Genomic DNA, 13805 nt, shown 5'->3' on the forward strand with positions numbered 1-13805 from the left:
TTTTAAAAATGACGCTTTCGTTGCTATCAGCTGTTACTTTTATGGGTTTCTTCAGAAACTTAAGCCTTTCGGCCCAGTTAAACTCATTTTACTTCCAACCTGACATCTCATTTCCACGAGTCGTTTCGTCGAGACGACTAAAACTGGAAAAATGCGAGCAGCGTGGTCCCTAATAACCTGCAAATCCATGCATTGTGATGCAGAGTTACTCGCCAGGCCTTTCCTGTGGGCACTTTTTAAAATAATATGCCGACACAAATGTTTAAGAGAGAGATATGCTCTATGACGAGTGGTCAGACGGATGCTAAACTAGTCCCAAGCTAGACGTACGGGGGGGAAGCATTTTTTTTTAAAAAAGGCAGGTTACAACTAAAATGTTTTTTTTTTTAAAAATACAGAGAGAGACATTATTTTTGCTCCTGTTCAAAATTCTACCGAAAAGTTATATTCACGCTAATATAGGCGCCCATCGAAAATAATGAATCCAAAGGAAATACACAAGGGACTCGGTAATGAACATATTGCACCTCAAATATTTATTTTTTTCTCAGCTCCCACTTAGTGTATTCCAGCAATTTTGAATAGCAGAGTATTATACAAGCTGGCGGGGGTGGGGAAATCCTTCACAAACAATAAGCTTTGCTATATACATAACTTTATACATTGCCGGTCACATTTAAACACACTTCTCAGGTACAATTTCGAGTGGTGTTTCAGAATTAGGATTTTTTTGGCCAAAATTCTCCATGTATTTTTCTCTCTCTCTCTCTACCCCACCTTAAAGGAGTTCCTGTTCGCAGCTATTGATATATTTTTTTTTTTCGCGTTGTTTTGCTTTTAATAGTGTTTTCGAATATTTCAATCCTGCACGGCCCGCTTCCCTTTACCAGCGCGGGCACCGAAAACGCTACAATGACTTCAGAAAGACTTATTGAATTAGGCAAATCCCTGATTTTCAATGGTGACACCAAGGAAGGAGTTGCTCAGCAAGGAGGGTCGGGTAACACTAATACAGCCTCCATGTTTGACCCGGGGGGGGGTGTAAGTGCACTGGCTATTACTTCATAACCCACCGCTGCTGTTCGAGAATTTGAATTCAGGTTACAAAATCTAGAAATAAATTAAAACAAAGGCCGGTGCGAATAAAAGTGACCCATGGAGTTCCGTTAAATAAAAAAACCCCAAATTGTTTACTCGTGTTGTTTTTTTTTTCTCTTAACCTGCCTGTCTGGCCTGTACGTGACTCCATTCCCACACCAGAGTGGTTGATTCTTAACTGCCCCCTGAAGCGGTCTAGGTTCAGGGCAAACTACTTCAGTTCAAGAAGGTGACCCACTACCTTCTCAGGACAACGCGGTACGGGCAATAATTGCTGGCCTTATCAACATAACCCACCATCTCCGATTTTGAATTAACAGAACATTCGTAGGAACCAATAAAAAAAAAATGCTGGAAACATGAAATATTTTTTTTTAAAAAACCCCAGAAAACGCTGGAAATACTCAGCCGTCTCTCTCTCTCTCTCTCTCCAGATGCTGCCTGACTTGCTGAGTATTTCCAGGTGGGGTTTTAAAAAAACATTTTTATATTAATTTTTCGCTTTTTATTTGATGCTAATGATTTGTAGGGTCCTTCCTCCAGCCGGTAATGCCGTCTCTGTTTTCCGTTCTTGGAGGTGTGAGGAACACTAAAGCCTGTAAAACACTGTTTAAAAAAAATAATAAATCCCACACAACTGTCGGTCGAAATGTGTTGGTAATCTCGCATTTCCCCTATCTCCGCTGTTCAATTCTCTTCATGTAACCCTTTTGAGTCCACTGGTGGATGACACAATTCTGGAAGGCAAGATACGGAAGTCGATTTGTCCTCCTTTCCTCGTCCAAACTCTAACATACAGACGAGCCATAGAGGATTGGAAATTACATGGGTTAGAAAAGAATATACAATATAAAGGGAGAGAACGAGGGTAATATTTGGAAGTAGCATCCCACCGATCTGCAATCAATAGGGATTTTCCAAGCGGGATTCTTGAAACGTAATCATAACGTTGGTACTTTTTTAAAAAAAAATCTCCTTTTCCTTTTTTCAAATGAACTACATTTTTTTTTAAAAAAAAAGTTCAGAGCGATTGGACACCTCCAAAAGCTCCCGCCTCTCAAGTCAGCTTACCAGGCCCTGATGCCCTGTAGGGTCCCTTGGCATGCAGGCATCCCGGCTCCTTGGTGAGACTGTGACTGCATTGAGCTGTTCACGTTACTGAGGTCCACGTTCATGAAGGCATTGGGCGCGGAGGAAGGCTGCAGGGACGGGATGCTGGTGTAGGTGCAGCTATAGTTTGTGTTATAGGCCGGGCCCCCGCCGTAACTGCCGTACGAGGCCGGGTAGCCGTTGTAAGCGTACGCATTGGCCCCGACGCTGTAAGGGCTGCTGTAACTTTGGGATCCCGCTATGCACGGCTTGCCGTCTCGGACCAGCACGGGGACCGCCACCCGCCTGGGCGGAGGCGGGTGATGGTGACCTGCAATCTCCAGGGATTTGTCCTGCCGCTGCCTTTTGCACTTGTAGCGCCGGTTCTGAAACCAGATCTTGACTTGGGTGGAGGTCAGTTTGAGGGTGTTGGCCAAGTGTTCCCTCTCGGGGGCGGACAGGTACCTCTGCTGCTTAAACCTTCTCTCCAGTTCAAACACCTGAGCCTGTGAGAAAAGCACGCGAGGTTTCCTCCTCTGCCTTTGCTTCGGTCGCTCTCCATCTTCCCCCTTGTCCTCGCTTTCGGGAGATTTTTTCAACTCTGCAAAAACATGACCGAGCCATTAATCGCACGCTTGACTTACACCCTGCAACAGGGAGCGTAAATTCCTGCCATAACTGATAATCCTGCGCTTTAAAGAAAAAAAACCTCATGAAATGAATTCTCGCATTTCGGCTCCCGGGAGCATGTTTGTGAGCTATTAATGAATCCGAGGTCATTGGCGAGAGGGACTTTTAATCAACGTTAAACCAGGGAGCTTCGGAGGGGCGATTGTAACTATATTTGGGATTCAGAAAATTCATCCTCATTCCACCAAAGTGGTATCTCGGGCAGCTCAATTGTTTCACTGTCTTAAGTTCAAATTAAAGGCTGAACTATCACATCGTCCTTTTTAATGCTGTATTTTGATTCCTTAATAAGATCAGGGGCGCTCACTTAATTTGTTTAAAATGAAATAAAACCACTATGTGCATTAACTCTCTGACTGGTGCAAATTTTGGAAAATAATGTATCTGTCTTTTAAAATGTGGTTGTGGACGTAAAAAATAAATCGCATTAAAATCCCACATTCTTCCAAGTCTCTGAAAGGTCTCACCAGAGCCTTTAACACGGCCTGTTTGAGATGTATGAACATGCAAACGCACACCATTGTACAACATGAATTAAGCGTTTCTTTAATTGTCCGAATTAGTAACATTTTTCTACAATTGTTGTCAGTGTTCAACTTATACATAGGCCTAAAATGGGATACATGCTTCCAGAGCTTGTTTGAATAGTTTACATGCTAGCACGAACACGCTGTCGAGTGCAAAACAACCTATACATGGACATTACAGTAAAGGAAGCGAGAACGTTTTACAGTCCTAATAACTGGTTCAAGGATCCGGGTTGCAATTGCTGGAAATATCCAGGGACTGTGTTTATATTATGTGGCTGAATTACTGTCTCTGACTTGAAATGTGGGCCCCCGTGTTTTCTTTCTGTAGAAGAACCGATCATTAGGAAGTATTTTTTTTTTAAAAACACACTCTTTCGGATTAATACAATCTTACGGCAGTCTTAAGAATGCATTTTATCTCTGAACATCCCCGAAAATAATTTTTTTTTAAGTGGTTTGGAAAGCGGCGTGATTTTTCCTTTCATTTTCAAACAATCACTGGGGATTGGGGAGGAGGTGGGAGAGGGAGGGGGGGGTGAATGTTGAAATCAAAATTAAAAGACTTTAGATTCGAGTTGAAAAGCAAAACAACGCCGCCTTTGCAAAAAAGAAACCTTTAAACATAATCACATTTCAATTCTGCAGGTTTAAAGTTTAATTAAAGGTTAACAATATTTTGTGCTGCAGCTAATCTCTTTTACAAAATCCACACTAGTCAGCCACTTACTCTTGTCCTCATCCCGCAGGATCTCCTCTTCCAATTTGGTTTCACACGGGCTCCTCAACGCTGCGTGGACGTAAAGGTCGGGAGAAAGGCTCACGTCCCCCCGGCTGTCCTGCACTGACAGAGAGTTCAGAAAGGGTATTTTCTCCTCCCCGTCCGAGAAGCTGGATGCTTCCCCGGCGGCGTGCATGCAAGAAGGCGGCGGCTGGAACTGAGACGGTAAATTCTGCTGCAAATGATGGGCCACTTGCTGGTGCGTCTGCTGTTCCAGATTCAGAATGTCTTTGACCGAGAATGGCGTCGATGTGACCGGACTTGGCAGCATCATCAGGCGAGATGCGAGGAAATTAATTATAAATCCGCCAGTTTAATCTCCCTTTTTGCGAAATAAAATCCAGCACGCTTTTTTTTTTCCCCACCTAAATTGCAACCGAAAACAAAAGATCTCAAACTCCCCTTAATTGCACAATTTTTTTTTTTCCTCCTCTCTTGTAAAACTGACATGTAAGTACAGTGGATTAGGTGGGATTTTTTTTGCCGCAGCCAATGGGTTGCAAACTGGGCAGAATTGCCGAGTCCAGTTTTGTTGCTGTTCGGCCACCCCAAGATGCGGGTGACGTCACAATAGAGGGAGAGGGCGGAGCCTGGAGACGTCATTGGCTCACTAGCACCGAAGATGCAAATGAGGGCTGGGGAGGGGGCGGGGAGGAGGAAAGCGCGCCGAGTTGTTACCCGGCCGCCGATTGGCTAACCGCCCTTCCCCCCCCCCCCCCCCCACCCCCGGGGCCCACCGCGTGTCACGTGATTCTCCGGGCTCCGGGCGATCCCTGGGCAGGAGAAGCGCGCGCGCTCCCCGCCAGCAGCGGAAATTGGGCATGGTTTATTCCGGGTGAACTAATGCAGAAAGCAATTCGAAATTATTTTTTTAGTCTTTGCTTTGATATTACCGATGTTGCACAGCGTGGGCTGCATTTAAAAAAAAACGATATAATTAAACCAAACAGTACATTTTTAGCAAATCCAAAGTTTCCTTAAAATTGTGCTAATAAACTAGGTGATATTCATATTTCCACTTTTCAAAAAACCCTTTAAACTATCCTCATTTCTGCTATTACCTAAGTAGTGTTAATTGCGTACAAAACATAATCACTAAAAGGCAGTATTTGAATAAAATGCAAAATAACTATTGAGCGTGAATAGTGTAAAATCATCACAGGAATCATTCCTGTGATTAATGCTTATAGAGGGAAAAACGTCGGAGATGTAAAGCATCAAACCATGTGGCTTTCTAACATTTATTCTGTCAAGGTGTAATTTAACAGTGGAGGAATGTCGTTTTGTTGTGCCTTCAATGTTAATTCATACATACCTGGAGATGAATGTAATCCTGAGTGGACATATTATTCTATTCCCCCATTTAATAGATTATTGTTACTTCAATCGCAATGCAAGTTCAGAATCAGTGGCATAATAACATATCTTGTAGACATCAGAATGAAGCATAATAATAAACCCGTGTAGCTGCCGCTAACAAAGCAGAATATGTGAAATACTCCGAAACAACACACATCAACACTGGGCCATATCAGAGATTTTTGGGAATGAAGAGAGGCGGCGTTACCCTATTCATTTGTCGGTCACTGAATATCTTTTGTGCATTTTAAATTCTTCTTCAAATCTAGAAATAAGCAGCAATAAGGAATTTGTCACTTATGCAAACTTATTTCCGCCCCTATGGGTTTGCCTTTGATCATTAGGCCTCCTGCGGGTTAAACAGTTCATAACTTCAGGGCAGGACAGTGATACAAGGGACGTGTATATAAGATTTTAGCTCAGTTAAATCGTCCAACACTTTGGAGAATTTAGCACAAACGCCTCAAACAGTGGAACTGTGACATGCACGCATGTAATACTAAAAGAACGTGCCTCGAGACCTTCGGAAAAATAGTCCCCTCCGACTTTACTTTTCCGTTTATCGGTGTTTCCTCCTTACCACAGAGAAGGAAGCCGCTCGACTGTTTAATTTACGGAAATGGCCGATGCACCAATGGGTTGGTGGAGTGCAATTGTACAGGACACCCCCCAAAAAAAAATCTAGATTTAAAACATGCTGCGCCGAGGTGGATTACGTGAGACATGGTTCAGGTGTCTCAAAATAATTGTGGAATTAACTCCGAGAAATAATTGTATTCTGTGCAGGTTGAAAGATACAGCTTTGCTATTGGATTGCATTCAAGCCTATTGGGGTCACGGGTGGGGCTGGTAAAAAATGGGGGGGCCTCGCGGCTATATTACGTAATTGCGGTGATATTCAGTTACTGCGGCTTATACGCTTTTTTCTTCAATACTTGGGGATTTTAACAAAGGTCGCTCCGTATTAAAAGCAGCTTCACTGAGGTTAGTAGAGATTTACAAAAATGATTCGTGGAAGTGTAAGTGCTTGAATACAGCTACAATCAACTGTGTGCTATCATAGTTCAATAAAAGTTCCGTTTTCAAATAAGACTAAGGAGGTGTCGTGTAAAACACCCACTACTATATAAACCATTCGGTGCACATCATTCATAACCACAGCCATCATCCTAGTTCATAGAATTGTTTTCATTCCGCTGTCTTTTAAAAGACAGAAAGTGTTATCTAACCCAACAACTGCTCGATTCGCCTCGTTTCTTTGAACCATGGCGGTGTCGTAAAGATATGAAATATTAATTGCAGATAACATTGCTACTACCTGGTTTACCATTGATGCTTTTCTCCTCTCCAATTGTATTTAATGTCCATTTATAAATAGGGTAAGGAACGGCATGCATAATCTAAACTAAAATAGCATTGAAACGGAGCCCGGATATTTTGTGACAAAAGACGCTGGCCTGTGCAGCACTGCAATAACCGCCTATTTTTACTTTTGTTGGAAGTGTTGATGTTTCTTATCCTCCCCGCCTGAGTGAAATTCCAAAACAAATCTCCGAAACACATCTGTATTTTCTCTGGCTTTCGCTTTGCAGTCGAAACTCACCCCCTGAGTCTAAAGTGAGCCGAAATTAGATGCAGGTTGCTGCAGTTATCGACGGTCTGGCGATTGGAAGAGCTGTTTCGCGGCGCGTGGCTTCGGGTTTTGATGAAACAGAAGTTGAGTGCGAATTTATTGAGCGAAGGTCTTTATCTCCTCGCTGCAATTAGGTCGCATGCAACCCGATCGAAGCGTTTTCTTTTAATTCTAAAACCGACCCGCTCTCCGCTCACGTCCAAAGTAGATGATTTGGTTAAACGCTGTTTAAGTTCAATTATTTTGCCAATGAGTTTCTCTCAAGAACAGCTAACGCAACATAACTAATTACTTCAAACCTACGAACCACAGCTAGAAGGAAGGTGTGTCCAGTGAATGCATTGATTTGTTAATGTTTATAGCGATTCCTTAAGCGCTGGGGATCAAAGACCAATTTGATTCTGCGGCACATGATAATAAAGAGAAAAAGTGGAATTATGGAAATGGACAATTTAAGGAGCACGTAATTTGGAGACTTGATTAATAATACGATTTAATCAATATTTGAATCGTTAATTTCTATTTTCCCCAATAATTAAATCCACTCCATTATTTTTTCCCGAACTAGTTCCGTTCTTTTAACCTCAGCATTGTCAGTGCTTCATTCGTTTTGTTGTTTTACGCCCTGTGATTTCCTTACATAATTTCCTTATATAATTGTGATGTTAACTGGAGGGCCTGCCCCGCGCCAAACCGCAAACTGTACAGGTATCGGGAGTGACGAATTGACTACTTTGCTCTCATACTCTGCCTCTCTCTACCCACCCCCTGCACCCCCCACCTCCCCCACTCCTCCCATTTCTTTTACAGAGCTGGGAGTTATAACCTCAAATTTCGGACCGGCTCCCGAAGCGAGAAGCGAGCGTCGCCTCGCCCAGCGATGCATTTGAATTGAATTCGCATAGTTAATGTAGACAATGCGCGAGTGGAGTTTGTTCGCTGTTTGAGGCAGTAACACTTCCCAAAGCATTGCTGTGTTCGAAGAATACTGAACGAAGCTCCCTTTAACTGATACGTTTGCAATAGGAGGGGAGGGGGATAATTTGATGGGTTTTCATGGCTGCATTTTTGGTCATATCTTTTGAAGGAGTGATGAAAAACTATTTCACTCGCCGTGCAATTGTGCACCTCCACTGTTAAAACATGACAAAGTATGTGGCAGGACATCAGAGCAGGATTCATGTTATTACACGGCCTTTCTATGGTTCGCTTTATAAATGAATGAGTGGAAAGCAATGATTTGAATGCGCTTTAACTTAGTTAAATGCTCCTATCTTATTATGAAATACAATTTAATCATGACTGTTTGAAGAGAGCAATCCGGCTGGATGCACATCTATCTTGTTAATTCCAGCAGCTGCATTGGTGCAAAAAAAAATACATTGCCCCCACCCTTATCTCTTTCTCAGATCTCACTTTAAATGAACGTATAATGCAATCATCAGTTTGATTGTTGCCGCTTTCGTTTCAGTCTTCAAGTTATAAACGTATTTAAAAGTTACTTTGGTAACCTAGGGCATGACTCATTTCCCGACGCCCTTCGAACATCCGCCACCTCCACGTTTTGGGATTACCCGGGAATTCTGGTTCTGTACCGGCCCGTTCGAAACCGTACCCAAATTTTTAGTTCTACGGCACCACACAAAAAAAAACCTTTGGACAGGGATTTAAACAGGGACAAGAATAGAGAGTGCCACCACTTGGAGCGTAAAAAGTCAGCGACCATTCAGCCCATCGCTGTTTCAAAGATCCATGTTTATAAATGGACGCTCCCTATTGCAACATCCAACTGTATTTTAACAAACAACATTTATTTGGAATTAATAGGGGCCTTTTTTTTGCTGCCACATTGTTCTCAGATGACTATAACTAAGTTCCACCTACGTAACGTTGGTTTAAAATATTCGATATCCTACTATTCATTAATTCGTATTGATGCAAAAAAAATATATCCGATATAAGTAACAGTCCTTCACGGGTAGCGATTTTCACAGCCAACAACTTATATGGCTCTGCCTCTATCTGTTCCTCAAGCCTCCTTTTAAATTAACATTTAGTAAGGTCATGGGTTCGATAGCTGACAATATCATTGTCAAATTATAACCCGTGGAAGCTATTAAATGAATGCTACTTTAGCAATCTAGCAACGGAGTACAATTTTGGAGTCGGTCCCAAGATTAAGTTTACTGCCGGTGACTTTGATAAATATTAAATAGAGTTTTTTTTTAAAAATAAAGATAAATGGTTGCACAGGTTTATGTTTCTTCAATCATTATCGCAGCACATGAGAGGTGTATCGCTATTACACAATCTCTATCGTTTGTACTTGTCTTTTAAAGTCGATAACCTCTGGTTTATTAATACCTTATCAAGTGAAAGGCACCCATCTATTTCAATTAAAATTCCGAGGGCAAACAGAGCCTGCAGTGTCGGCCGATAGAATCTGACACTATCGGAGCTGACTTTCCGTTCGGCAGCAACTGTCGAATGGTCGCAGATTGCCGAGACCCTCCACAGGCGCTGGGAAGGGACAGGGGTTTGAAGCGAGAGCCGTTAAGCGACCTATAAACGCACCCCACCCCCCCCTCCCCGCCTTTCAAAAACAAAAATAAGATTGCGTGGCTGCAGATAACACAATCGCCAAGTGCGGGCCAGGCAAGCCTGCTAAATTTATACCTGCTCTGAAGGAAAGCTAGTGGCGAAACAGGCGTCAGACGACAGGAAACTTCGTGTGTTTACTGTAGCCATTGTAATGGGCTTTTAGAGGCCTACTTTAATTCTAATAAAGCACTGCACTTTACCCAAACAGTTGAGCTTCTAGCAGGCTTTAATAACAACCCGCTCACTGTTTCTGGCACATTTAAATGCTACTGTGAAACGCATTTCTCAACCTAAAGAGCCAGAGGATAGGCAGATGAGTGTGAAACTTTCCCATTTCAACCTGGGAATTGTGTAGACATATATTTGTACAGTGTCTATAAATTGCATTTAAGTCTGCCATGTTTGCTAGAACCAAATGATTAGCTCAGACCTCTCAAGAAACACTTCTACATGCAAAGGGTGATAGAGATTTGGAACTCTCTTCGGCAATCGATGCTAGATCCATTGCTAATTTTAAATCTGTGATTGATAAATGTTGTTAACCAAAGGTACTAAGGGTCCTGAGGCAAAGGCGGGTTTATGGAGTTAGGTCACAGACTAGAGGAATAGACTCGAGGGACTGAAGGGCCTCCTCCTGTTGCTGTGTCCCTACTACTAGGCTCCCAGTATGATGCCAAGTACGAAAGGATGCAGTGAATATAATCATTTATAAAGTAAACCAGGGTTCTGTGTCCACAAAAAATGCAGGACGAGTAGATAATCATCACTGTAAATTTGCACGAATCACAGTAAAAGCACCGGCTCCAATGTGACATAAATCAAAGGGGAAAATGTGCTTATTTCACCGCAGGACATTAAATACCAGGCAGACTGTTAAAGGTTCTTTTCGAAAGCCCATAGAAGACCGTTCTTTAAATAAACTTGCCATCCCCCTTCCCCTTAAACTCATCAGTCCAAACAACATGACTGGAGATGTTTAAAATACTGATTGTTTATTCTACGGATACTTGAGCATCCGGGGCCTTTAATAGATTTTTCCTTCGCTACCCCACCCCCGCTCCCCGCACCCCTTCTCTCCCAGCGGTATAAACAAGCATCCGCCTTGCCTCGCAACAAGCAGCGAGGCAATAAATCACAGGGCGGGTTTCGCAGAGAAAATGACTGCGTTTTTTTTCGTTGTCACGCGAATATGGCCGGCTGTCAAAGTTCAAACCGTGAGCAATTACCCTCTTATTCCCATTTCACAAACTTCCAGATTCTGCCGGTGCACATTTTGTTTCCCAATTCATGTAAATCTGGATCTGTAGCAACTCAAGGCACTTAACTTCGGTTTGTCCCTAGCCCCCTACCCCCCACCCCCCACCCCCGGCCATATGCAGAAGCCTGTTCTGATTTCCCCTTCATTTATTAAATATTCATTCCCGTGAATCCATAAATAGCGCGCTCACCAACAGATCCTCGCTATGGCATTATGACTATGGACTGGCCTCCATACACCCATCTCAATGCCCTCACACAAAGAAAGAGCCTCGTTTACGCGCGATATAAGTATATAAATCTATCTTTATATGTCTATGTGCGTGTCTGTTATGTGCTGTCCGTAGGTATGCATGTGCCCCAGGCTCCCACTTGCTGCCGTTGCAGTACTAAAACCAATAATAATTGCACCTTGTGATAATCTTACACAAGTAAACGTCACTTTCGAACGTGAAACATTTTCGGAGAGAAATGACGAGAAGAAATACAATTGTAAGCCTTTTACAATTTCAAATTGTTTCTCTACAGTTTACTCATGTAGTGGTTAACCTGCATCTAGTAGGCAATAAAATACATAATTAGAAGGCCTCTCGAAATACCCTGTCTGCATATCAGCTTTGTAGCCCAAATGTGATTGACGTACGCATTTAATCTACCTGCCCTACTGCCCATCCAGTAACAGAGCTAGTCACACAATAACATTTTAACTTTGACAAGCATGCTCAGATGATTTCAGTTCTGTTTGAACCGTGTTCTAGGCATCCGCACCTTTTAAGTAAAACCTTCAATCCTTCTGCTAGTAGTTGCCATTTCCTAATATTGCATGGCATCGCATTTGAGCTCAATGTGTGGTACACTGTCAAGTAACTAAACAATAGGCACCCTATTTAAAAAATGCAAATAAAACACAATTGCACATGATACCGTTAATTCCGCTTGATTTCTGTTCCACCGCCGGGAGTTGTGGCACACCATCTCTTGACTGAGTAACGCAGATTCCTCATATTGTTAGGGATCCCTACGGCATTTGCATGTATGCATGCTTTACCTGGCTCAAAGAGGTGAAGAGGAAAACAAAGAGAAACGCTACACCTGTCACACAACACGGCGCCACTGCCAAATGCTTGGATGCTACTGAGGCTCCGGCAGAAGACAGCTTGATAATCCCCATCCGCTCGCCATCAACAATATCTTGTTTAGATTAAAGCCTCCACTCTCTTCACAGCACTCCTACTCCAGACTGTTAGTGCAGACACCCAGCTTTTGTCTTTAAATGGAGAAATCGAGACACAAGCTATTTTTTCCATGATGCAATACCTCGCCGGCGGACCACAACCTAATACATCCTAAAATAAACAAGGAAGGGAAACAAAAGAAATGCACCCCCTCCCCCTATAAGAATATATGTTTCGATCTAGAATGGTGCTGAACAGAGCTGAGTTTTATGGAATGACTTACACACAAATACTTTAGCAGGTAAGGGTATATTTTAAACAACTATCCAGTACAGAAAATATATGGATAATGTTTTAGTCATTAAGAGGGGGGGTGTTGGAATTGTAGGGTCTCCACCGTGATGTCAGGCTCTTGTTTACACAATTCACCCGATTTTCTACCTCTGTACACACACACACACACACACACACACACACAGAGACTTTTTAGTAAGCCAAGTTACATTGACGCAAAGAGGGGAATGATTGACTGCAGTCTAACTTCAGTTACCCCGTATCCATTCGGAATATAAACAGTATTGCTTTTCACTCCACAACATGTCTTTTGCAGTTATTGTGCGTGTTTTTTAACAAAAAAAATGAATCATATTCATTTTGAAAGCATTTAAACAAGAAGCCTGTCCAAATTCAAATGGCACTTAAATGGGTATATAACTACAGCAATGACTTGTATTTATACAGCGTAGAGTACTAACTAGAGCGCAAGCTGTAATTCTGCCGCGCTATTTATGAATGAATTGTTGTGCTTAATAGAACAACGGTACTTACCTGGATTGCAAAAATCGCAGTTAATAGTCAAACACTAACTGTTTTTGAAAAAAGGCCAGGAAAACACAAGACGAGGTGTTGATGCATTCATTGGTGCACGTCGGCTCCAATCTGTGCTTTTGGAAATATGTACAAAAAAAAACTTCTATTGTACTGAACCTACATGATCGCCATAAATCACACCGAAGGGATGGTCTGGAGACGCACTATCTGTTCATGGGAAGCTTGTTATGAATGAACTCGCGTCCATTAATCTTTTCATTTATTCGCTTTAGCCCATTGTAAGAACCATAAAACCTGTGGGACATTAAGTTACAAACGAACTCGACGTGTAACCATTAGCAGGAGCAGTAGCTACAGCAAGAAACATTGCAAACAGGTTGCACTAGTGGGTGCAGGGCAATTAGGGTACAGCAGATCCAGATGGGCAGCCGTCGATCAACAAAGGGAAAAAAAAAGTTTTTTTTTAAGAATACTTTAAACGTAGAAAATTTTAATTGGTCCCGTTTCACTGGCTGCAATGCGTTCTAATATGATATCCTAACGAATCTCCTCACTGGCCACACCTCACAGTAATTCAGAGCACTGGATGTTTCCTTAACTGTGGCGTGCTTTCTTCACCCAGCTCACATCACAGCTTCAAGAGAACCAACATTTTAAAATTAGAAATCAATGAAAATCTATTTTAAAAAATCCAAACAGGGTCCAAGTCAAACTCCAGAATCGCCATTATCTACTCACAGATGCGCACCTAGGGAGGTGGCAAA

At 42.4% G+C, this 13805-nt stretch overlaps 2 protein-coding genes across 2 annotated transcripts in view; both read right to left on the reverse strand.

Annotated features, from left to right (window-relative positions):
- Window positions 1–12277, reverse strand: part of LOC144694552 (spondin-2-like) — a 125629-nt gene extending 113352 nt beyond the window's left edge. Inside the window, exon 1 of the mRNA XM_078565116.1 lies at window positions 11960–12277. The gene's annotated coding sequence lies outside the window, so the exon portion shown is untranslated. The remainder of the gene's footprint in view (window positions 1–11959) is intronic.
- Window positions 2082–4777, reverse strand: nkx2.3 (NK2 homeobox 3). Its single transcript, XM_078565121.1, has 3 exons — window positions 4135–4777; window positions 3802–3807; window positions 2082–2788 (listed from the first exon to the last, which is right to left on the reverse strand). Exons 1-3 carry the CDS (start codon window positions 4457–4459, stop codon window positions 2166–2168), a joined length of 954 nt encoding a protein of 317 aa, XP_078421247.1. The 5' UTR covers window positions 4460–4777; the 3' UTR covers window positions 2082–2165.
- Window positions 12278–13805: the final 1528 nt, after the last annotated feature.

Source organism: Cetorhinus maximus, chromosome 20, assembly GCF_964194155.1.
Source record: "Cetorhinus maximus chromosome 20, sCetMax3.hap1.1, whole genome shotgun sequence".
NCBI lineage: Eukaryota > Metazoa > Chordata > Chondrichthyes > Lamniformes > Cetorhinidae > Cetorhinus > Cetorhinus maximus.

Coding starts and splice junctions, on each gene's coding strand:
- nkx2.3 (XM_078565121.1), bottom strand. CDS start 4,459: ATGATGCTGCCAAGTCCGGTCACATCGACGCCATTCTCGGTCAAAGAC.